The sequence below is a fragment of the Salpingoeca rosetta genome (genome assembly GCF_000188695.1).
Source record: "Salpingoeca rosetta unplaced genomic scaffold supercont1.5, whole genome shotgun sequence".
In the NCBI taxonomy this organism is placed as follows: Eukaryota; class Choanoflagellata; order Craspedida; family Salpingoecidae; genus Salpingoeca; species Salpingoeca rosetta.
Window position 1 is genome coordinate 766,896 of NW_004754929.1, and position 21,081 is coordinate 787,976.

The window sequence follows — 21,081 nt, forward strand, 5'->3', positions numbered from 1 at the left end:
CAGCAAGGGCGTGAGCAGGGAGACGAACGTTTATCCAGGTGAACCGCAGCCACCCACAGCCCATCTCTAACCAAGGGCACGACACGAACATAATACACCCCACAACGCCACAACGCGACGCTGTCACTGACCTTCAACAACGGCGCCAAGCATGAGGAGGTGCCCGTCGTCCAGCACAAGACCAGGTGACACCAAACCACCACCACGGCTGGTTCGTCTGCTCCCGTCACCACTGCTACCGCCATCACCACGGCCTCGTGAGCCGCGTCTGCTGCCACCAACAGCAGCGGCACTGGCAGCGGTGGCCAGCGCGTGGGCTGCGGCGGAGGTGAGGTTGCACTCCAGAATTGCTTGCAGGCGCTGAACCAGCAGCGTCTGGTCGTCAAACACTCGATGCAGCAGCTCGTTTGTCACCTTCAGTTCATGTGTTGTTGTGCGTGAGTATGTCGTTGGCATGTGGTGTGTGTGTGTGTGTGTGTGTGTGTTGTTGTTGTTGTTGTTGTTGTTGTTGTTGTTGTTGTTGTTGCTGTTGTTGTTGTTGTTGTTGTTGTTGTTGTTGTATGTATGTATGGATGTATTTTGTGTGGGGGTGAACAGCACGTCACACAGCGATCCTATCAATCAGAACACACAAATACACACAGTGCAAAGCATACATGCACACGCTCTCAGACCATAGCGTGGCGAGACTCACAGGCCCGATTTCAGCGGCGCCGCTCGTGCTCGTCCAAATGCTCGTGTTCCAAAACATGGCTGCCAGCACGTTGCCTGCGCTCTGTGGTGTGAGTTCGCTACTTTGCTGCTGCTGCTGTTGTTGTTGCTGCTGTTGCTGCTGCTGTTGTTGTTTTGGTTGGCTCTGGTTTTCTTGAGTAGGCTGCTGGAGGCCATGCAGCAGGGCGGTCGCTGCTTGCAGGCACAGCGAAATGGTGGATTGCGTGCCATGGACGAAAAGCGTGCGCGACGTCAGAATGTACCGCACAGTGGTCACGGGTGCTCTGCAAAAGATAAAGATGGGTTACGGATGAAGACAGCACGCCACGAACGCATTGCGTGTCATGATGGATAAGTCAAAGGACAAGCCGCGTGTGATGGCATCATGGGGGAGGGGGCCCGGTGCACTCAGAGCAAGAAAGAAGACGGAGCAGACAGAGCCAGCAAACAGAAGCGCAGGCAGGGTAAATAAGACAACAAGCTGGCAGATGAAGGAAAACAGGGAGAAGGGGCAGTAGCATCGCGTGTGCACCACGGCTCACGTTGAGGAGGACTGATCAGTCAACAGCGTTGTCGCAGCACGTGACCCAAACTCATCGTCCCTGCAGGCGATTTGGGCGAGCGGTGAGCGCGATGGCACAGCGCAGAACAACACACAGGATCATCGCCGATGCATGTGAAGGAAGGAGGGCTGGGGTGAGCACGCAAAACTGTAATTGTTCCGCCATCCAACCAAGTGGGTCCACTTGAACAATCAACCGCACGCACATGTGAAACAAGCAAACACACACACACACACACACACACACACACACACACACATGAAACACCGTTCACCCCCCCCCCCAACCTCAACACCACAACGCAGCTTCCCCCCCCCCCCAAAAAACAAAAATCAACGCACCACATGTCTGTTGCCTGCAAGTTTCGGTGGAAGCGGTCCTGCAGAGCAGCAAACCCATCGCCAACATCAACATCAACAGCAGTTGCTGCTGGTGCAGACTTCAGACGGGAGGAGGAGTCATGGAGTGATGATCGTGGGACGGGAACGGGTGTGGACGACAAAGATGATGCCGTGCCCATGTCAATGTCCGATCGAAGACGTTCACGAGCAGGCAGCACCCGCGTCTTCATCCCTTCTTCCTCAAACAGCTGCTGCTCATCATATGTGTCTTGCTTCTCGTTTCGGGTGCCTGCCTCGCCGGACCCCATTCGCTCTCTCGCACCGGGTCTGCGGTCACCGCCTCGCGTGTGTGCGTGCGTGTGTGCAATCTCTGCTGCCACAGGCAAGCGCGACCCACGCCGAGCTGAAGAAACAGAGGACGTGTCGTCACCTGCTCCCAACACACGCGTGCCCATCAACCGGGCTTCTCTGTTGTCAGCATCTTCCTCCAACTGCTGCTGCTGCTGCTCCCGTTGTGTTGTGTCACCCTCACCCTCATCACTACCGCCATCCCCAGCATCACCTGCACCGACTTTGTATGTTGCGTTGAAGCCACCCCGCCCCTGTTGCGCTGCATTGTCTGCTCTGGAGCCCTCGCGTGTCTTTGCGTCTTTGTCCGTGCGTTCGTGCTTGTGCCGCCGCGAGTGATGGTGGCGCCGGTGCTGCTGACTGATGTGATCATCGCGACCGCTGACCGTATCTTCCTCCTCCTCCTCCTCCTCCTTGTCACCATGCTGCCTGTGCTGCCTGTGCTGCTGCTGCTGCTGCTGCTGCTGCTGCTGCTGTTTTGTCATCTTGCTCTTCTCCCTTCGCTTCCGCCGCGCTTCCCGTTCTTCGCGCGTTGATGCCGCCGGCGCCGTGACTGCTCGCTGTGTGCCCTCCTCTCCGCCCTCATCCTCCTCTCGTATGGCAGCGCCAATCTTGCTTGCACGCAACTTCTGCTGCCGCCGCTTTGCCCGCGCCTCCTGGTGGCTGTACCGCTGCTGCACACTCGCCCGCACACCGTCGTCTCCGTCCGCCAGCAGCCCCACCACGGGCGTGACTGTGCGCGTGCCTCCCGGTGCTGTGACGGCGCGCGCTGCAGCGTGCTGTGACGATGCTCGTGCTGCTGCTGTTGACGCGGATGCTGCTGGCTCCTGCTCGCTTCCCCGCAGCGTCGACGTTGAACTGGCGGCGGATGCTGCTGCCGTGTTGTTGTCCTTCAGGCGACTGGAGCTTGCACGCGGCGTTGCGCTGTCCGCGCGTCGGGGGTGGCGGGCGTGCGATGACAACGACGACGATGCTGGTGGCGGTGGAAAGACCTGGCTCGTGTCGACGTGGTGTGCTGCAGCCTCTCGCCGCCGTCGTGTTGGCGGGTGCGATGTCGGGGTGACGGGCGGTGGGGACATGGTCCCTGCCCGCGACACGAGCGAGCGGTCGATTGGGGGCACGGTGCCCGGATGAAAGGGGATGCCGTGAATGTTACCGTGGTTGCACAGAAAGGGGTGGTGTTCAAGTGCGGGCCACGCCAGCCGCTTAGACGGCGATTTTGTCAGCAGTCCCGTCAACAAATCCTGCAGCGGACGTGTGTGTGTGTGTGTGTGTGTGTGTGTGTGTGTGTGTGTGTGTGTGTGTGTGTGTGTGTGTGTGTGTGTGTGTGTATGCGTGTGTGTGTGTGTGTGTGGTGTGTGTGTGTGTGTGTGGTGTGTGTGTGTGTATGCGTGTGTGTGTGTGTGCGTGTGTGTGTATGCGTGTGCGTGTGTGTGTGTGTGTGTGTATGTGTGTGTATGTGTGTGTATGTGTGTGTGTGTGTGTGCGTGTGTGTTGGAGGGTGATGATGTGTGTGCACATGTGCGTGTGCACTTTTGCATGTGTACATTTGCATGTGCGCATTGTGGCTCCATGGATTGTACGCGCCTGCTAACCTTGAACTCTGGATCCACGGTGTCTGGCCACTTGATGTTGTCCCCAACTGGCGAGGACGGCGGCGTCATTGCAGACGTGTGCACATCATCAAACAACAAGCGGCGAACCAACGAACACAGCACAGTGTCAGGGCGTGAAGTCTGCTGGTGTATACCCCTTCTTCTTCATACACTAGGTATACTCGAGAGTGGGCGCCCTTCAACACGCATCACCAGGCTTGCAACGCACCGATCATGTTGACAAGGGTGACAATGTTGTCCGTGTAGTATGGCGGGTAACCTGCAAGTGAAGAGCAATGAACAAGTTGATGTTGAGCCACAGACAACCTTCGATCGCATAATCACCCACGTATACACCCAGTGGGCAAGGTGCATGGCTGTTTCTTATTGGGCACAGTCAAATCATCATCATCATCATCATCATCATCATCATCATCATCATCATCATCATCATCATCGCCATGAAGATGTTTGATCACACCGAAAGCGAGCTCGTAGAGGATGCAGCCCAGCGACCAGAGATCCGCACGGTGGTCATACGGCTGCTCCTTGATGAGTTCGGGCGCCTACCAGACAACACAGACATGCGCACGTCGGGTGGGAGGCAATGGACGTGGGTGAGAGAGGGGTGCAAATCGTTGTCGTCGTTGTGGTTGTGGGGATGGCTTGAATCACAGAAGGTGCACACGCAGATGTACAAGCAGGTAGCTGTACACACACACACACACACACACACACACACACACACACACACACGCCCATACGCACACAGGTGCAGGTGCAGGTGCACTGACCATGTACAGAGGTGTGCCTTTGATGGATGTGAGGACGAGGGTGTTCATGCTCATGGCACGGGCGAACCCAAAATCGCACAGCATGACCCTTCCCTGTTTCCCAACCAGGATGTTCTGCGGCTTCATATCGCGGTGCATGATGCGGTGGGAGTGCAAATAACGAAGCGCAGACACAAGCTGCTGCGAAACGCTTCGAACCTGCAGTATGGATTGTGCATGTGTGTGCGTGTGTGTGTGTCATGGAAAGGGGGGCAGGGGGGGTGGATTGTTGGGATGAATAAGCATCGACTGCACCACCTCTGCACTGGTTGTTTTGGAAGTTGGCATCGTGCTGCCGCGACGGTCACACACTTGCTAGTACACGTGGCATCTTTGTCGTGCGCGGTGTGTGTGTGTGTGTGTGTGTGTGTGTGTGTGTGTGTGCCACATATGCACGCATCACAAACACACGCATCACAAACACACGCATCACATACACGCACAACGCATATACACATGTATCGCAAACACACGCACCTCTTCCATGGGCAAGACGCGGTCGTCTTCGAGCACCTGGAAGAGCTCACCATCGGCAAACTCAGTGACAACCACCACTTCGTCTGGGGTCTCGAAGGACTCAATCATGCGGATGATGTGCGGGTGATCGAGTCGGTTCAAGATGGTCATCTCTTCCTGCAACAAGCGCAGCTCCTTTGCGCTGCGGCCGGCTTTGGTGATAAACTTCATTGCCACAATCTCCAGCGTGTTCTTCATGCGTGCTTTGAACACCTGCGTTGTGTGTGTGTGTGTGTGTGTGTGCGTGTGTGTGTGCGTGTGTGTGTGTGTGTGTGTGTGTGTGTGTGTTTGGTGTGTGTGTTTGGTGTGTGTGTGTGTGCATTTGTGTGTGTGTTTGATGGCATGTTGGAAGACGATCAACAGCGAGTTGTGCGCGCACATGAAGCACAACGCGAGAGTGAGTGGGCGAGTGAGAGGGTGAGGGTGACTCCCAGACATACACACACACACACACATACACACACACACACACCTGGCCAAAGGAGCCGCGGCCCACCACCTCCAGCACATCGTAGCGCTCCATCGATGTGGCTTGATTGTGGTTGTGGTTGCTGGTGCCGTTATCTTGCAAAACAAAATTGGTGTGATGCAAAATTAACTGCCGGACTTGACGAGCGCGACTGTACGACCCTCTTTCAGTCAGTTCAGTCGTTGTTTGTGTTTTGGTGAAAACTCGCTGAAATCTTACACTGCTCCCGGCGCTCAGTCTTTCTTGTGCCGTGTTGAATATGAACACACACTGAGACGTGTTTGCGCGGTTCGCTTGTGCAGTGTTTGTGCTTGTAGCCTCTCACTCAGCCTCTCCGTTCGTCTCAGGTCAGCGAAGGGGGAAGCCATCTCCTTAACTTCGCTTCCTCGTAGCTTGCATGAAGTAATGACCCAGAGTTCACTAGTTCTCTGATGTGTGGTGTCTTACCAACTGCAGAACTGCACTAAAACCGTGCACAAGGGTATTTCCGGTACCCAATGTAAATGTAGGGGATGCCCACATATAAAGCTGGCGACACTACAAGTTCAACGTGCTTTGCTTTCATGTTCTTATCTTTGTGCTGCCCACAGCAGCAGACGAGGATCGAGAAGAGTGCTCCGTGCGTGACCTCTTTTTCCATTTGACTCGACTAGACTCGAGGACCCACCGACACACACACACACACACACACACACACACACACATATACCACACACACACACATACACACACGCGCGCGCACACACACACACATACACACACACATACACACACACAAACAGTCGCAGCACTACACATGAGCCTCGCACCGAGGCACTTGGTTTCTATCTATCTATCTATTGATTCACTTTTCTCTTTTTCTTTCTGTCTATGAGGCGCGTGCTCTCACACACATTCACCCATACGCACCGCTGCCCTTTGTTTTGCCGCAATTGCCTTCCCCATCTTTGAGCGCTGGGAGCAGTGTAAGATTTCAGCGAGTTTTCCCCAATAAACACAGCAAGCAACACAAACAGACACACATACACACATACACACACATACACAACGATCAAAACCAAATCGAAGTGGGCATGACACTGACCAGAACCGCCAGAAATGACGTCATGTCAGCAGAAAATACAACGGGCAACTTGCGGTATGATTTCCTTTCTTGCTCTTGCTCTTGATGTGAATCAAAATCACAACCTGTACCCTTCTCTTGCTTGATTGAAGCAGCTCGGCGTTGCCATTTGTACCACACCCATCGCAGCGACCACCACCACACCTTCAGCGACATGGCGAGCCACAACACCTATGAAAACATGGAGGGCACCTTCGCGGAGACTGCAATGGGCAATGGCATGGCTGCCAGCGGTCAGCAGGGAACAGGCCCATGGATGAACTCGGCTCCCAGCGCTCCCCAGCACCAACAGCCGCATGCTTACGCCAACCCTGCTGCTTTGCGTGTGTATGGGGACAACAACAACAACAGCAACAACTACAACAGCGGCTACAGCAGTAACAACTACTTCAACAACAACAACAACAACAACAACAACAACAATCACGGCAACACCGCGTCTGGCACTCAGCCCTCACTGTTGATGACACGCTCGCCTCCAGCAGAACTCAAGTCGTACAACGTCGCTGAGGGTGCCTATGCTGGTGGGGGAGGCAGCGGCGCCAGCAAGGGCAGCGATTATGGGTGGAAGTTCAAGGCATTCTTGGCCGTCCTTTTTGTTATCGTCATCGCGGTGGCTGTCGCCGTACCCGTGTCCATGGCGAACAGCGGATCCAGCGCGAGTGGCAGTCGGGGTGCTGGTGGCAGCTCGACAAACACCGGCGCGACAACGACGACGACAACGCAAGCGGCGACCGCGACAGTGAGTCCTGCGTCCTCAACAGGAACAGCCTCAACAGTCGCCCCCTCCACAACCACAACCACAACAACCACATCCACGGCTACAACCACCACCACAACGACGGATTGCACCGGAACACCAACAGCTACCCTGGACTGCGATGACTTTGGCTCCCGGTTCCAGTTTCGGGCTGGGCTGTGCGCCGCGCTCGCTGTCATCAACTGCTGTTGTGACGAGTTTTACGCCCTGGAGCGTGTCACGGGATCAGTCACGGTGGACAGGGCAGAGACCTCGCTGCAGTTTGGTTCGGTGGCGTACGTCGGCGGGGACATTGTGGGTCGCGGCACCTCCCTCGTGTCGGTTGACTTTGGTCAGCTCACATATGTTGGCGGCAAGCTGGATCTGTACGCAAGCAGAATCACCGCAGTCGACTTTGGCAACCTCACATATGTTGGCAACCTCGTGGACTTGTCCCGCAACCGGATTACTTCCATCAACTTTGGCCAGCTGGCCACGGTCGGCGACAGCATCGACGTGAGGACCAACCCGCTCGTTGCCTTTGACCTCGGCGCACTGCACGACGTTGGTGGCAGTCTTCGGTGGCAAGATGCGGTGTCGACTGACTTCGGCGTACAGGGTGGCGCTGTGGTGGAAAATTTTGTGTTGCCCCAAGATCACGCCATCGAGCGACTCGACTTTGGCAGCGTGGTCAGCGTGAGTGGAGACTTGAACTTTGATCAGAATACAGCCCTCACCAGCATTGACTTTGGCAGCATCACCAGCGTGGGCGGCACCATCACCATGTATGAAAATGGCGCCCTCACCAGCACTGACCTTGGCAGCATCGCCAGCGTGGACGGCGCCATCGACGTCTCCTACAATGACCTCCTCACCAGCATTGACGTCAGCGGCATCACCAGCGTGGGTCAACACATCCTTTTCGACCAAAATCGCCGCCTCACCAGCATCAACCTCGGCGCCAGCGCGACCGGCACGACTGTTGGCCAGTACGTTGAGATAACCTTCAACGGTGCTCTCACCAGCGTCGACCTTGGCAATGTCACGTCCGTTGGCGAATACATTGAGTTCAGGTCAAACGGCCGTCTCACCAGCGTCAACTTGGGCAACCTCGCCACCGTCACCAGCAACATTGACTTTCGGACCAACGGCTTCCTCCCCAGCATCGATTTGGGTAACGTCGCCAGCGTGGGCGGAACCATTGACGTCACCGGTAACGGCCTCCTCACCAGCATTGACTTTGGCAGCGTCACCAGCGTGGGCGGCAGCATTGAGATCTCCAACAACGACCGCCTCACCAGCGTTGATTGCGCTGGCATCGAGGACGTTGGCGGGCGCGTGTTCATTGATGGCAATGACCTTCTCGCCTCCGCTGCCTTTGGCGCGATCACCAGTGTGAGTGGGAATTTGGAGGTGACCAACAACGCCGCCCTCACCAGTATCGACTACGGTAGCATCACAGCCGTGGGTGCGTCGCTCAGGGTCAGCGGTGCCGCGAACATCGGCAGCATCGATTTCCGCAACATCAGCACAGTTGGTGAAGGCATCTCCATCTTCGCCAACAATCGCCTCAGCAGCGTCAGCTTCGGCAGCCTCACCAGCGTGGGTACGGGCGTGTTTTTCTCTCGCAACTATGCCCTCACCAGCGTTGACTTGAGCAACGTTGCTGGCGTGAACACTGCCATTGAGTTCAACGACAACCGCGCCCTCGCCAGCCTCACTCTTGGCAACATCACCAGTGTTAGCAGTTACATTCGACTGCAGGACAACTGGGCCCTCACCAGCGTCGACTTTGGCGGAATCACAGCCGTGGGGTCGTTTGTGGCCCTCCAAAGCAACTTGGGCGTCACCAGCGTCGACTTTGGCAGCATCACCAGCGTTGGCGAGTACATCGTTTTCACCAACGGCAACGATCTTACCAACATCAACTTTGGCAGCCTCAGCACGGTACAGGGCTACATCAGCTTCGACAACAACGGCGCCCTCACCAGCGTTGATTTCGGCAACATCGCCACTGTGGGTGACTACCTCAGCTTCGACGACAACGACGCCCTCACCAGCGTTGATTTCGGCAGCATCACCACCGTGTCGGGCGACGTCAGCTTCATGCTTAATGACGCTCTCCCCAGCATCGACTTTGGTAACGTCGCCACCGTGGGCGGCTCCGTTTCCTTCGACCGACACAACTCGCTCGCCAGCGTTGACTTTGGCAGCATCACCAGCGTGCCTGGCGACGTGGGCTTCACTGTCAACATCGCCCTCACCACTGTCGACTTTGGCAGCGTTGCCACTGTGGGCGGGGACGTCAACTTCTTCTTCAACAATGCCCTCACCAGTCTTGGCTTTGGCAACATCAAGATTGTGGGTGGCTCTGTTTCCTTTGACCGCCACAGCGCCCTCGCCAGCGTTGACTTTGGCGGCATCACGAGCGTGGCTGGAGACATCACCTTCACCTCCAATGCCGCCCTCGCCAGCATCAACTTTGGCAGCGTGGCCACTGTGGGCGGACGCATCACCTTCCAGGACAACGCCGCCCTCACCAGCGTGGATTGCGGCGGCCTTACTGCGGTCTGTGTCAACAACGCCGATGGTATCGCCCTCATCAACTGCCCTGCAGAGTGCTGATCGATAGATTACTTGGGCTTCTGCGATTAGCGGTCCATTTGCTTGTCTTGTGTGTTGTCAGTCTAGCTTCGGTCGAGCGGTCGTAAGCGTGTGTGTGTGTGTGTGTGTGTGTGTGGTTGCGTTCGCGTGTCTGCATGAATTTGCGTTAGCGTGTCTGCGTAAGTGTTTGCATGTTTCAGGATGTTTCTTCGCTTGGCACGCTTGTGACGTTAGCGAACGTTTGCGTGTGTGTGTGTGTGTGCGTGTGTGTGTGTGTGTGTGTGTGTGTGTGTTTGCAACTCACACGTGCCCTTTATGTTTTGAGTAGCTTGAGTTTGGTTGCCTTTCTTTCTCTTTCGTTTGTCCGTGGGCGTTGGCGATTTGTGACCAATGCACATGCGTGTGTCGTTTCCTTCGTTGTACTGCACTGCACTGATGGCACGTGTGTAACTCAATGGACGGCAGGCAGGAAAAATGAAAGTGTGCATGCAGACCGGCCGAATCATGGCGGGGAAGACGGAATAACGCGCGCGCGTGTGTGTGTGTGTGTGTGTGTGTGTGTGTGTGTGTGTGTGTGTGTGTGTGTGTGTGTGTGAAGCAAACACAAGAACACAAGTACAGTGCACAGTCCCCAGGCGCCAAATCAAATGCACACAAAAACAAATCCGTCGCTCACGCACGACCAAACAACATGCAGTCATGATGCAGGGGAGAGGAGGAGGAACGCGGAGCCATGTGCAGGAACAAAAGTCGAGAATGAACCCGTGGCCTTGCCAAGATCGGCGTGTCGCCAGAGGTCGCGCACGTGCAAGGTCGTCTTGCTGTTCCACGCGCGCTCCGGCACCGCAGAGAAGTGGAAGCCAAGCGTTTGGTTCACCATGGCGGCGTTGTGGATGACAACAGCGACCGTGCTGTTGTCGGACAGCGGGCGAGCAAGCACAATGGATGGTGGCGGGGGCGTGGTGACGCACTTGCACGTGTGCTTGCCGCTGCCATCCTCATTGCAGGTGACATCCTGCACGCCATCGCACGTGAAGATGCCGCGGCAACCGTGATCGGTCCACATGGTCTCGTCGCCGTTGCAGCCAAATGAGACGCCCTGCACACACGGGTCGTGCGACAGCTGCTTCTCCAACGCACATGACGCCAAAGGCTTCAGGTCATGCCGCTGCCGCTGCTGCTGCTGTTCCTGTTCCTGCTTGCGCTGTGCATGCAGGTGCATCGTGTGCCGGGCATGGCTGAGGGTGCCGTTGCCAATGGCGCGAACAGACTGCAAGCTGGCGCTGTCGTTGTACACGGCGAGAATCTCGTGGTTGAACCACACGCGCGCCATGAAGTCCGTCATGTTGCGCGGGTCTGACGCTATCAGCAAGGAGCCGCCGGCAATGGTCCACACGCTAAACTCCGACATGTACTCGTCCTCGGTCTGCCCAGGACAGCGCGTGCCCGGCGGGGAGTGCGCGCCGCAGCCCTGCCCACCGGTGAAGATGAAGTCTGGGTCTGGGAGGCCGTAGGTGGGGTTTGGGCCCCAATATGGCTGGCGGTTGTGGGCGAGGACGTCGATGATGCTGCTGGTGCTGTCCCACTCGTCGTGGTGGTCGTGGGCGATGCGGAAGGAGGTGCCACACTTGGCGCACGTGTCCGAGTTCCAGTCGCAGTGGAAGCACAACCAGAAGTCGCGCCCCGTCTTGAGCAGCTCAGATGACATGTCGCATGACAGCTCTTCCTTGGTGTGGCCGTCCGGCAGGTTGCAGTCGTCAAACTTGACGTAGTCCACCTCCCAGTCCTTGAATGTGGCCGCATCCTGCGCATAGTAGGGGTAGCTCCCCGTGAATGGCGAGTGGCACGCGTCCGCGCCCAAGTCTGCAGCAGAATGTGTGTGCGTGCGTGCGTATGTGTGATCGCGCGTTTGCGTATGTGTGATTGTGATTGTGTATGTATGCATGGATGAGTGGATGGGTGGATGGGAAAGAGGGAGAGAAACATTGTGCGTGTGCGTGTGTGTGTGTGTGTGCTTGAATGTTTAGATGCGCGTATGGTGACTCGTGGTGACGGTTCCAAAACGTGTTCTTTTACACAATGCCACGCCCCATGCCCTCGCTCCAGTGTGTTGATACCAGTGTAAAGGCCGAACTTGAAGCCCAGGTCGTGGATCTTCTTGATGAACGCCTTCATGCCTTCAGGAAACCGGACTGGGTCACCTTTGATCTCATGTGTCTTTGGATCGCGCAGGCCCCAGCAATCGTCCAACTGCAGCGCACGCACAAGATCCAAAAAATAAAGATGAAGACAGATGAGAGACACAGAGAGACACAGAGAGTGTGTGAGTGAGAGAGAGAGTGTGTGTGTGTGTGACAGAGAGAGAGAGAGAGACAGTGACAGAGACACAGAGACACACACATAGAGAGAGAGACAGTGACAGAGAGACACAGAGAGCCCCAACCCGATCACACACAACAAACATGCTGACATGTTGCCGCGAAGGAACATCCAATGCAAAAAAAAAAAAACACACACACACACATACACACAAAGCTTGTTGGCGAGCCATTGCTTGCCGCAAAACACACTGACGTTGATGTGGTCGTAACCAGCTGCAAGCATGCCGCTGGCTTTGATGGTCTTGGCGACGTCCAGCACTTCATCAGACGTGCACCAGTCCACGCCACACTTGTTTTGCGTGCACCTATGCGCATGACCACATTGTTGTGACAATGTTGAGCAACAAATGCGGGTTTGGGTGGCAAGCACACAATGCCATGCAAAATACACATTCCAAGTACACATGAGCACACCACAAACGAAAACACACGCACACGCACGAACAGCAACAACAAACACAAACACAAACACAAACACAAACACAAACACAAACACACAAACACAAACACAAACACACAAACACAAACACAAACACAAACACAAACACAAACACAAACACAAACACAAACACAAATACACACAACCAACACAAACAAAAAACATGCCGCTTCACCCATGCACACCGCTTCCCATGCCATCCATTTCCAACCCACCATGTGTTCCAGCCCATTAATGGCTTGATGCCCTTGCTGCCGGGACGCGCCTGCACGCCCACAGCAGCAGCCAGCACGACCACTGCAACCACAACAACACCAGAAGCGCGCACCGCCACCATTGTCATCTTTGCCAGTGCAGCGCAGCAGTATCGTTTATGATTCCAGTCAATTTTCCGTAACGCACGTTGCAGGACAAGGCGAAGGATGACGATGGCTGATGCGCATGACGGCGCTGTGGTGGGCGATGCGGCGTCGCCTCCCGTGTTGATGATGGCGCAGACCAGCAATGGTCATGGGAATGATGTGGAAGGGAGGAGGCAGAGGAAGAAGCAGAGCCAGAAGAAGAAAAGGAAGAAGAGGAAGGAAGAAGAGGCTCCGTTGAAGGACAACCTGCTGCAAGCACAACCATCGACACAGCCCCATCACTTTGCAGACAGCAACAGCGACGGCGGTAACTACGGTGATGATGACGACGACGACGATGATGATGATGATGATGATGACGATGACGTGATGCTGTTGGGCGACGATGGCGACAGCAGCGACGCCGGTGAGGGCAATGCAGATGGCTTTGCAGCGGGTCGGAGGCGGAAAGGACGCAAGACCAAAGCAACAAAGAGAAGCACTTCAGCTGCAGCCCTGCCCGTGAAGCAAGGATGTGTGGAGACGCTGCTGCACGTGGTGCGCAGCTGGATTGAGTACGCCAAGAAGCCCGAGTCGCTGGTGCAGCCCAAGCTCATGTACTTGCTGGTGTGGGGCGGCCTTGGTTCCATGATGCCCTTCACGCCGCTCTTCCTGCACAACCGAAAGGGGCTCACCTTCACCCAGATTGGCACCATCGGGCTCATCAGCCCCATGTCGAAGTTCCTCGGCAGCCCGCTGATTGCCGCCCTGGCCGACCGCACGGGGAGGCACTACCGCGTGCTGGTGCTGGCGGCTGCGCTGGCCGTCTCTCTGCGCTTCTCGCTCCTCGCCATTGAAGGCTTCGTGCCGCTCACCTTCACCATCATCGTGGGCGAGGCCGTGGGCGCCGGCGTGGGCCCGCTGCTGGAGAACGGCGTCTTCGCAGTCCTGCCGGACCGCACCTTGTACGGCCGACAGCGGCTGTGGGGTGCCATAGGCTTTGGCTTCATGGTGTTCCTCTCCGGCACCATCATCGACTCCACAGAGGCCTTCTTCCCCATGTACCTGCAGCACGCCATCCTGACAGGGCTCGGCATCTTCCTGGCCCGGGCAATGGTCGAGAATGCACACAAGGGCCGCCATGAGCTGCACTCGACCGACAGCAGTGATGCCGCCACACCCAGCGAGAGCCAGAACGAATACCTGGTGGGAGAGGCCCTCGGTGACGCCAGCCGTGCGAACGGTGTTGCTGATGGCGATGCTGGCGATGCTGGCGCTGGAGGTAACGATGGTAGTGGTGGTGGTGATGGTGGTGACCGTGACAGCCACGACGAAGAGATGCGAGTGGAGGGAGGAGCTACAGGCCAACGAAGCCATTCGCATGGCAGGAGCGGTAATGTGGATGGGGGCAACTGCCACAACGATGAAGAAGGCCAGCCCTTCGAGACCACCAATGGAACCACCAAATTGTCAGCAGCAATACTGAACACGAAGACGAACATGGACACGAAGACGAAGACGGCAGCATCAACAACACAAACACCAACAGCCACGAGGGGGCGGAAGCCAAATTTCGTAGACGCGTTGCGCGTGATTGTGCAGGACGCAAATACGATGATGTTCTTCTTCATCATTGTCGTTGCCGGCTTTGGCGTTGGTGTCATTGAGACGTTTCTCTTCATCTTCATCCAGCAGCTGGGCGGATCAGAAACCGTTCAAGGATTCGGCCGCTTCGTCACTTGCATGTCGGAGGTGCGTGCGTGTGTGCGTGAATGTGAGTGAGTGTGCGTGTGTGCGTGAATGTGAGTGAGTGTGCGTGAATGTGATTGTGTACGCGTGTGAGTGTGTACGCGTGAATGTGTGTGTGTGTGTGAATGTGTGTGCGTGTGTGAATGTAAGTTTGTGTCTCTTGTGTCTGTGTGTGTGTGTGTGTGTGTGTGTGTGTGTGTGTGTGTGTGTAATGGGAGGGCGACTTTTCATGCGGTAGGGGATTGATGATCACCCATAGCCCGCGGGAGGTGTCCGTGCATTCGCCTGCCAATCACGCTGCAAAGCTGAACTGACTTGACTTGCTTCCGACTGCCTGATTCCACTCCATGTTTGCAGGTGCCGCTATTCTGGTTCTCTGGGTACATCATGAACAAGCTTGGCGTGAACGGCTGTCTCATGCTCACCTTCGTCTGCTACGTCCTTCGATTCACAATCTACAGGTACGCGCGCACGTGTGTATGTGTGTGTGTGTGTCTGTTTGTCTGTGTGTGCGTGTGTGTCTGTTTGTCTGTGTGTGCGTGTGTGTCTGTTTGTCTGTGTGTCTGTCTGTCTGTCTGTCTGTCTGTGTGTGTTGGGTGGGGGGACGATGTTGTCCGCACTGTTTGTCTCAACGTCATCGCGTGCACAAATCTTCCTCTTCCTCTCTGTTTTCATTTCCGGGACTTGGCGTCACCATGTATTCTCCTCTAACCCTCCAATACACATACACACGCATACACACGTGCACAATACACGTGCACATGCACATGCACATGCACAAACTCCTCCCCGTGTCTCGATTAGCCTGATGCGCTCGCCCTGGCTCGTTGTTGCTTCGGAACCGCTGCACGGCGTCACATTCGCCATCATGTGGGCGACATCCACCAAGTACGCCGCAGACATTGCACCCCCGGGCCTTGGCGCAACCATGCAGGGTAAGTGGTTGCTGTTGTTGTTGTTGTTGTTGTTGTTGTTGTTGTTGTTGTTGTTGTTGTTGTTGTTGTTGTTGTTGTTGTTGTTGTTGTTGTTGTTGTTGTTGTTGTTGTTGTTGAGCTAGTTCCACGGGACTACGTGTTTGCTGTCTGCGCTGCGCTGTGCGGCAGCTTGTGCTAAGCTCGCTTGCTGCACTTTGTGTGCTGCCAACTTCTCCATCACTGCGTACGTGCAGGCATTCTGGGCGGGCTCCACTTTGGTCTTGGCCAGGGCCTCGGCGCGCTCATTGGCGGTGCAATTTACGACGTACGTGTCCACACACACGCACACACTCACGCACACACTCACTCACACACACACACACGCACACACGCACACACGCACACACGCACACACACGCACACACACACACACACGAGAACGTGCGCAGCCGATGCACTGCAATGTGCGGTCGTTGGTCTCAACTCATTCCCCCCCCCACCTCAAAATCACCACCAACACGTGTGCACGGATGCCTGCAGGTGCACGGCGCACGCTTCACATTCCGCGTGTCTGCTGGCATGGCGGGAGCTGCGTTTGTATTTCTAGTTGCCTCGGAGGCGGTCAAGAAGTGCTGGCGCCAGCGCAACAGGCGCATTGCAAATGCAACACGCGGTGTCGTGTACTCCAAGCTCATGGCAAGCATGGACGACGAGGATGACACCATCCACCACGACAACAGCACCGGTTTCACGAGTGACAGCAGCGAAGATGATACATTGGATGCCACTGCCCCAACAGCGGCGTTTACCATATCCTCATCGTCGTCGCCATCATCGTCCCGCTCCCTGACATCTTCACCGCAACAACAACAATAACAACAATAACAACAACAGCAGCAGCAAAAAACTCTTGACACGCACCCGTGTGTGTCTGCATCAGCGCATTCCCTCCTCCTCACATTTCTCATTCACTCTCATTTCTCATTTCTCTCTCATCTCTCGCGCTCTCGCACTCCATTGCACTCATGGGCAAGCGCTGCTTGTCTTGAGAGCTAGCACGCCGTGGCGTCTCTGCTCGGCGTTTGACTATGGTTCTCGTATTATCCTTTTGCCTGGAAGGTTCCATGTGACGTGTGCGTTGATTCAGCAGTACACCTGTAGGTTAGGGAGACATGGCACACGCATACGATGAAATCCACACGTCAGCCAAGGCACCACACACATACTCCGATGCGCACAAACAAACAAAGCACACGCACCTGCAAGACACACACACACACAAAGCACACACAAAGCACACACACACACACTCTCCCATGCCCGCGCGCACAAGTGTGCTCACCAACACAGCGTCGCTTGAATTGATTAAGAGCTGTGCACGAGCACGGCGATTTCCTGTATCATGACCCACGTTGTGTGGATTGCTCGGCTGATAATCTTCACCTGTGACACGCGGCGCTTGTGTGACACGGCAGCCTGAAGGTCCGGGACAACCACCAATGCAGTCGCGGCAGGAAGCGATGTGAGCACTGACACAACAAGGTGTTCGTGTTCTTCACCTCCCACAGTGCCTCAGAACGCCATCGCATCTCTGTTTCTCTCTCTGTTGTCGTATTAACTTAAGAACCGGAACAACAGTGGTCTGCGCGAATAGCTTCCACAAGCGTAACTATCAAACAGTCTCACCTCTGCGATGCCTTTATCGAAAGCTGCGAGGATTGTTGATCGCGTTGATCCTTCAAACAACACATGCAGCTCTCCTAACATTTGTGCATGCAGATGATAAGGACAATTGGCAAAGGTGCGTGTGTGTGCGAGTGTGTGCGAGTGTGTGTGTGTGTGTGTGCACGTGTATGTGTGCGTGATTGTTGAACATGAGCGGACTTGCTACTACCATTCATCCTTCAAACAAGAGCGCGTACCGGCTTGGAGTCTGTCGGCGCTGTTGTGTTCCTTTGTGCCTGTACGCACACGCTGGCCAATTGAGGGGCAAAACAGATAAAAGCGCACGTCGTATTCACGTGTAAGGCAACGTGGTGGACAGCAGAAGACCAGGCAATGTGTGTGACGCACGCATGGTATTTCGACGAACAATTCCCCTCACAATGTGAATGACGCGTGCGGGCCGAGTGAAAGCGATGGTCAGGTCGTCCCCATCTTGCACCGCCGCCGCCCAGAACCCGCTGCAGAGAGAGGGAGAGAGGGAGACAGACAGAGAGACGAGAGTGAGCGACGTCATGAATTTGCGTGAGCACACAGCCATACACGGTTAGAAACAAAGATAGATGGGCCCCCTAGATGCGGGGCGCACAGACACACACACAGACACACACACAGACACACACACAGACACACACACAGACACACACACAGACACACACACACACACACACAGACACACACACACAGAGGACCACAGACGTTGGGTTGTTGTCAGTGCCTCACTGCATCAACCAAGAAGTGCCCACAACCGTGCAGTCTAACCCGGGCGCACGAAGATATGCGTCGATGGGAAGTGAGGAGAACGCTGGCGTCATGCTGCTCGTCACCTCTGTGACATCCGCAGTCGGAAAACAAATGGGTGAGGAAGGCGATCACGAGAACCGGATACCAGGGCAGCAATACAAATAAACAACGGCGGCCAAATCTTGGCATGTTAAGGTTGTCTGATACCACCAACACAGCCCACTGCACGGACACATGACCATGGAAGCTGTGTAAACAACGCACCTGCCGGTGGATTATCGGCCCTCCATCGCTTGAGGTCGTACTCCAGCTCGTAATTCGGCTCCACCGCCGTTTGTCTCTTTCCGCTGAGGGACGAGCGTGTGCCCACGTGCTGAAACAGCGGTGGCTGGCGCTGTCGGACGTCATTCTGTCAGGGCAGCGCGCAACAAACACATACTGGATTGAGTGTGGTTGTGTGTATGTGTGTGTGTGGTTGTGATTGTGTGTGATTGTGTGTACGTGTGTACGTGTGTGTGTGTGTGTGCGTGTGTGTATGTGTGTGTGTTCGTGACCTTGCGGTTCTGAATGGCAATGTAGTATTGCAGGAGAAGATCCACCGGAGCGTCGGCATAGAATGTCTACACACGCGCATGTTGGAGGTGGGGGCAAGGCGTCAGCGACAGCAGCAGCAGCTTGCGATATGACAGAACTCCAACACAATCCCCATCCTCTTGTGTACGATTCTTGCACGCACATACACGTGTGCTCGTCTGCACTTGAACACACTCCCCTGACCATCCTGCATACAGACACAGGTTGAAGCTCACGTGAAAGAGGTGTGCCAGTGCCGGGAGGTCTGCAGAGGGAAACGCTTTGCCGATGAACCCCAACGTACTGAATTCAAGCATCACCGCCTGCATCGTGTTGAGATGATATGTGCGCCGTGTGTGTGTGTGTGTGTGTGTGTGTGTGCGTGTGTGTGTGTGTGTGTGTGTGTGTGTGTGTGTGTGTGTTCGTGTGTTAGTGTGTGTGTGTGTGTTAGTGTGTGTGTGCGTGTGTTAGTGTGTGTGCACGTGCGTGTGTGTATGTGAAAGTGAAGCACGCATGCATCAAAGGCGTGGGGTGCATGTGGCTGTGTGCGACTGTGCACGTGTGACAGCTGCTTGCAAGTTGCATCACACAAGACGAACCTGCGGGAATGCATCTACAAACGCGTTGAGAGCCGGCAAATAGTGTCGTGTCGCGCTCACATCATCCTCAAGCTGCAACCCGTATGCACGCGCACGTGTACAGGCACTGCGTAAGTTGATGTCGACTGAGGGCGTGCGGTTTGCATCATCAGCTAGACAACATGCGCACCAGACATCTGCAACACGGGTGCTCTTTTCTTACTTGGAGATATGTGGAAGCGAGACGGGCGGAGAAAGCCATGAGGAAGCTGTAATCGACGCATTGTTTCTGGCGCCAAATCGTCCGCGCCTGTGAGTCCTCGTAGTCATTCCTCTTGTGGTAGAGCTGCGGGTAATACGCATCAGGGACCTGAACCACGACAAGGTCACACGGCAGCGTCACCAAGATGGCACCCACACACACGCGCGCGCGTGCAGCAATCCAACAAAACGACTCACAAGCAATGCAACACACACAGCACAGCAAGTACCACACAACAAAACAACAGGACATCAGACAGCAAGGATGGACATGTTCAACTGGTTGCAGCTGAGCATACTTCGATGACGATGATACGACTTGCATGCACATGGTGCGAGAACTCTGTGGCGATGGTCAACTTCAACTGGCGGACATAATTATGGTTGTCAAGGGAGAAGTGGAAGGTAAGGCCGAAGAAACAAAGGTTCAAGGCAAGGGAAGTCAAGTACAAGATTGTCCCTCACACACACACAAACACTCACTCACTCGCACACGCACTCACGCACTCACTCACTCGCACGCACTCACGCACACTCACTCACTCTCTCACATACACACACTCTCTCTCATTCACTCACACACACACACACACACTCTCTCTCTCACACACACACGCACACACCACCTGCACCTTCTCGCGGAGGAGAGGGTCGCGATCTGCGGCGAGGATGACGACGACGATGTCCTTGAGGAGATGCCTCTCTGGAACATCCAAGAGGCTGTGTAGCGTGTCTGTGATGTACCTCTTCTTGATGCCGGAGCGCCAGACGCTTGGAATTCCAATTGCCAGCTTCCCTGCATCATAATATCGCACGTGCACGTGACATGCATATGAACCAAGCACTCGCCAGCAGCAGCTTGCACATGGCGCCGCAGGCGAGAGAGAGCGTGTGTGTGCGTGTGTATGTGTATGTGTATGTGTGCATGTGTGTGTGTGCTTTTTCAGGTCATGTGAATGGTCCGTCAAGCCGCAAAAAGCAAGCACGCGAGGCGTCACTCACGTTTGCTTGATGGCAGCGATCCCACAGTGACGTGGTCGCTCAGGTCCATGCATCGCAACACTGTTGGATCCGTTGCCCAGCAACCCGTGAACAAGATGTGCGTCGAGAGTCAAACAATATGCACAATTGGCGAAGAGCGCGCCAACCAACACACACGCACATGTGCACGCGCACACACGCACACGCACACATACACACACAAACACGCAAGCAAACGTACACACGCGTACACCCCCCTACACACGCACCGTCCTGGACGCTGGTTGGTCTCGGACACGCGCCATCCTCGCTGGTGAGCCCAGTCCAGAGCAGCACGGAACAGCCAACAACCACGATAGCCCCGAGCGCCAACAGCGCACCCACGCGTCGCCCACTTCCTCGCATCATCGCGGTCCGTGTTTTTCGCACCAAACGCAGCGAGAAGAAGCGGGGTTCAAGCACCAGGGTGATCAATAAATCATGCTGTTGTCCAAAAAACCAGGCAGTTTTTTTTTTTTCTTGCTTTGCTTCACTTGCTTGCTTGCATGTGCTGTGG

The 21,081-nt window shown here is 55.4% G+C and overlaps 5 protein-coding genes across 5 annotated transcripts in view; 2 read left to right on the forward strand and 3 right to left on the reverse strand.

Annotated features, from left to right (window-relative positions):
* PTSG_11852 (ULK protein kinase) overlaps positions 1-5,491 on the reverse strand; it is an 11,703-nt gene extending 6,212 nt beyond the window's left edge. The window contains exons 1-10 of the mRNA XM_004996657.1: positions 5,380-5,491; positions 4,869-5,120; positions 4,353-4,550; positions 4,040-4,124; positions 3,788-3,838; positions 3,559-3,605; positions 1,616-3,207; positions 1,254-1,313; positions 695-995; positions 132-414 (exon numbers count right to left, since the gene is read on the reverse strand). Of these exons, the coding sequence (XP_004996714.1) occupies positions 132-414; positions 695-995; positions 1,254-1,313; positions 1,616-3,207; positions 3,559-3,605; positions 3,788-3,838; positions 4,040-4,124; positions 4,353-4,550; positions 4,869-5,120; positions 5,380-5,430 (2,920 nt within the window). The 5' untranslated portion in view covers positions 5,431-5,491. The remainder of the gene's footprint in view (positions 1-131; positions 415-694; positions 996-1,253; positions 1,314-1,615; positions 3,208-3,558; positions 3,606-3,787; positions 3,839-4,039; positions 4,125-4,352; positions 4,551-4,868; positions 5,121-5,379) is intronic.
* A 1,162-nt stretch (positions 5,492-6,653) lies between these two features.
* On the forward strand, positions 6,654-9,990 carry PTSG_02229 (uncharacterized protein; the record flags this gene model as incomplete). Its single annotated transcript, XM_004996658.1, has 1 exon — positions 6,654-9,990. The coding sequence occupies one exon, from the start codon at positions 6,654-6,656 to the stop codon at positions 9,861-9,863; it is 3,210 nt and encodes a 1,069-aa protein (XP_004996715.1). The 3' UTR covers positions 9,864-9,990.
* Positions 9,991-10,539: 549 nt separating this feature from the next.
* On the reverse strand, positions 10,540-12,999 carry PTSG_02230 (uncharacterized protein; the record flags this gene model as incomplete). Its single annotated transcript, XM_004996659.1, has 4 exons — positions 10,540-11,705; positions 11,960-12,092; positions 12,417-12,528; positions 12,878-12,999. 4 exons carry the CDS (start codon positions 12,997-12,999, stop codon positions 10,540-10,542), a joined length of 1,533 nt encoding a protein of 510 aa, XP_004996716.1.
* A 21-nt stretch (positions 13,000-13,020) lies between these two features.
* PTSG_02231 (uncharacterized protein) lies at positions 13,021-16,866 on the forward strand. Its single transcript, XM_004996660.1, has 5 exons — positions 13,021-14,755; positions 15,110-15,213; positions 15,557-15,687; positions 15,921-15,991; positions 16,207-16,866. Exons 1-5 carry the CDS (start codon positions 13,085-13,087, stop codon positions 16,540-16,542), a joined length of 2,313 nt encoding a protein of 770 aa, XP_004996717.1. The 5' UTR covers positions 13,021-13,084; the 3' UTR covers positions 16,543-16,866.
* PTSG_02232 (uncharacterized protein) lies at positions 16,393-20,990 on the reverse strand. The gene is made up of 15 exons (XM_004996661.1): positions 20,795-20,990; positions 20,547-20,606; positions 20,177-20,340; positions 19,844-19,909; positions 19,507-19,653; positions 19,305-19,376; positions 18,942-19,028; positions 18,687-18,752; positions 18,397-18,541; positions 18,151-18,217; positions 17,771-17,849; positions 17,589-17,640; positions 17,353-17,426; positions 17,009-17,142; positions 16,393-16,821 (listed from the first exon to the last, which is right to left on the reverse strand). The coding sequence occupies exons 1-14, from the start codon at positions 20,931-20,933 to the stop codon at positions 17,032-17,034; spliced, it is 1,329 nt and encodes a 442-aa protein (XP_004996718.1). The 5' UTR covers positions 20,934-20,990; the 3' UTR covers positions 16,393-16,821; positions 17,009-17,031.
* Between the last annotated feature and the right edge of the window lie 91 nt (positions 20,991-21,081).

Excerpts from the sequence above, each read along its gene's own strand:
- PTSG_02231 (XM_004996660.1), top strand. The coding sequence starts at position 13,085 with ATGACGATGGCTGATGCGCATGACGGCGCTGTGGTGGGCGATGCGGCG. Across the intron at positions 14,756-15,109 it reads TCGTCACTTGCATGTCGGAG|GTGCCGCTATTCTGGTTCTC; the intron begins GTGCGTGCGTGT and ends CCATGTTTGCAG. Across the intron at positions 15,688-15,920 it reads CCTTGGCGCAACCATGCAGG|GCATTCTGGGCGGGCTCCAC; the intron begins GTAAGTGGTTGC and ends GCGTACGTGCAG.
- PTSG_02232 (XM_004996661.1), bottom strand. The coding sequence starts at position 20,933 with ATGATGCGAGGAAGTGGGCGACGCGTGGGTGCGCTGTTGGCGCTCGGG. Across the intron at positions 18,542-18,686 it reads TTGCCATTCAGAACCGCAAG|AATGACGTCCGACAGCGCCA; the intron begins GTCACGAACACA and ends CTGCCCTGACAG. Across the intron at positions 17,143-17,352 it reads TCGATAAAGGCATCGCAGAG|GCTGCCGTGTCACACAAGCG; the intron begins GTGAGACTGTTT and ends CCGGACCTTCAG.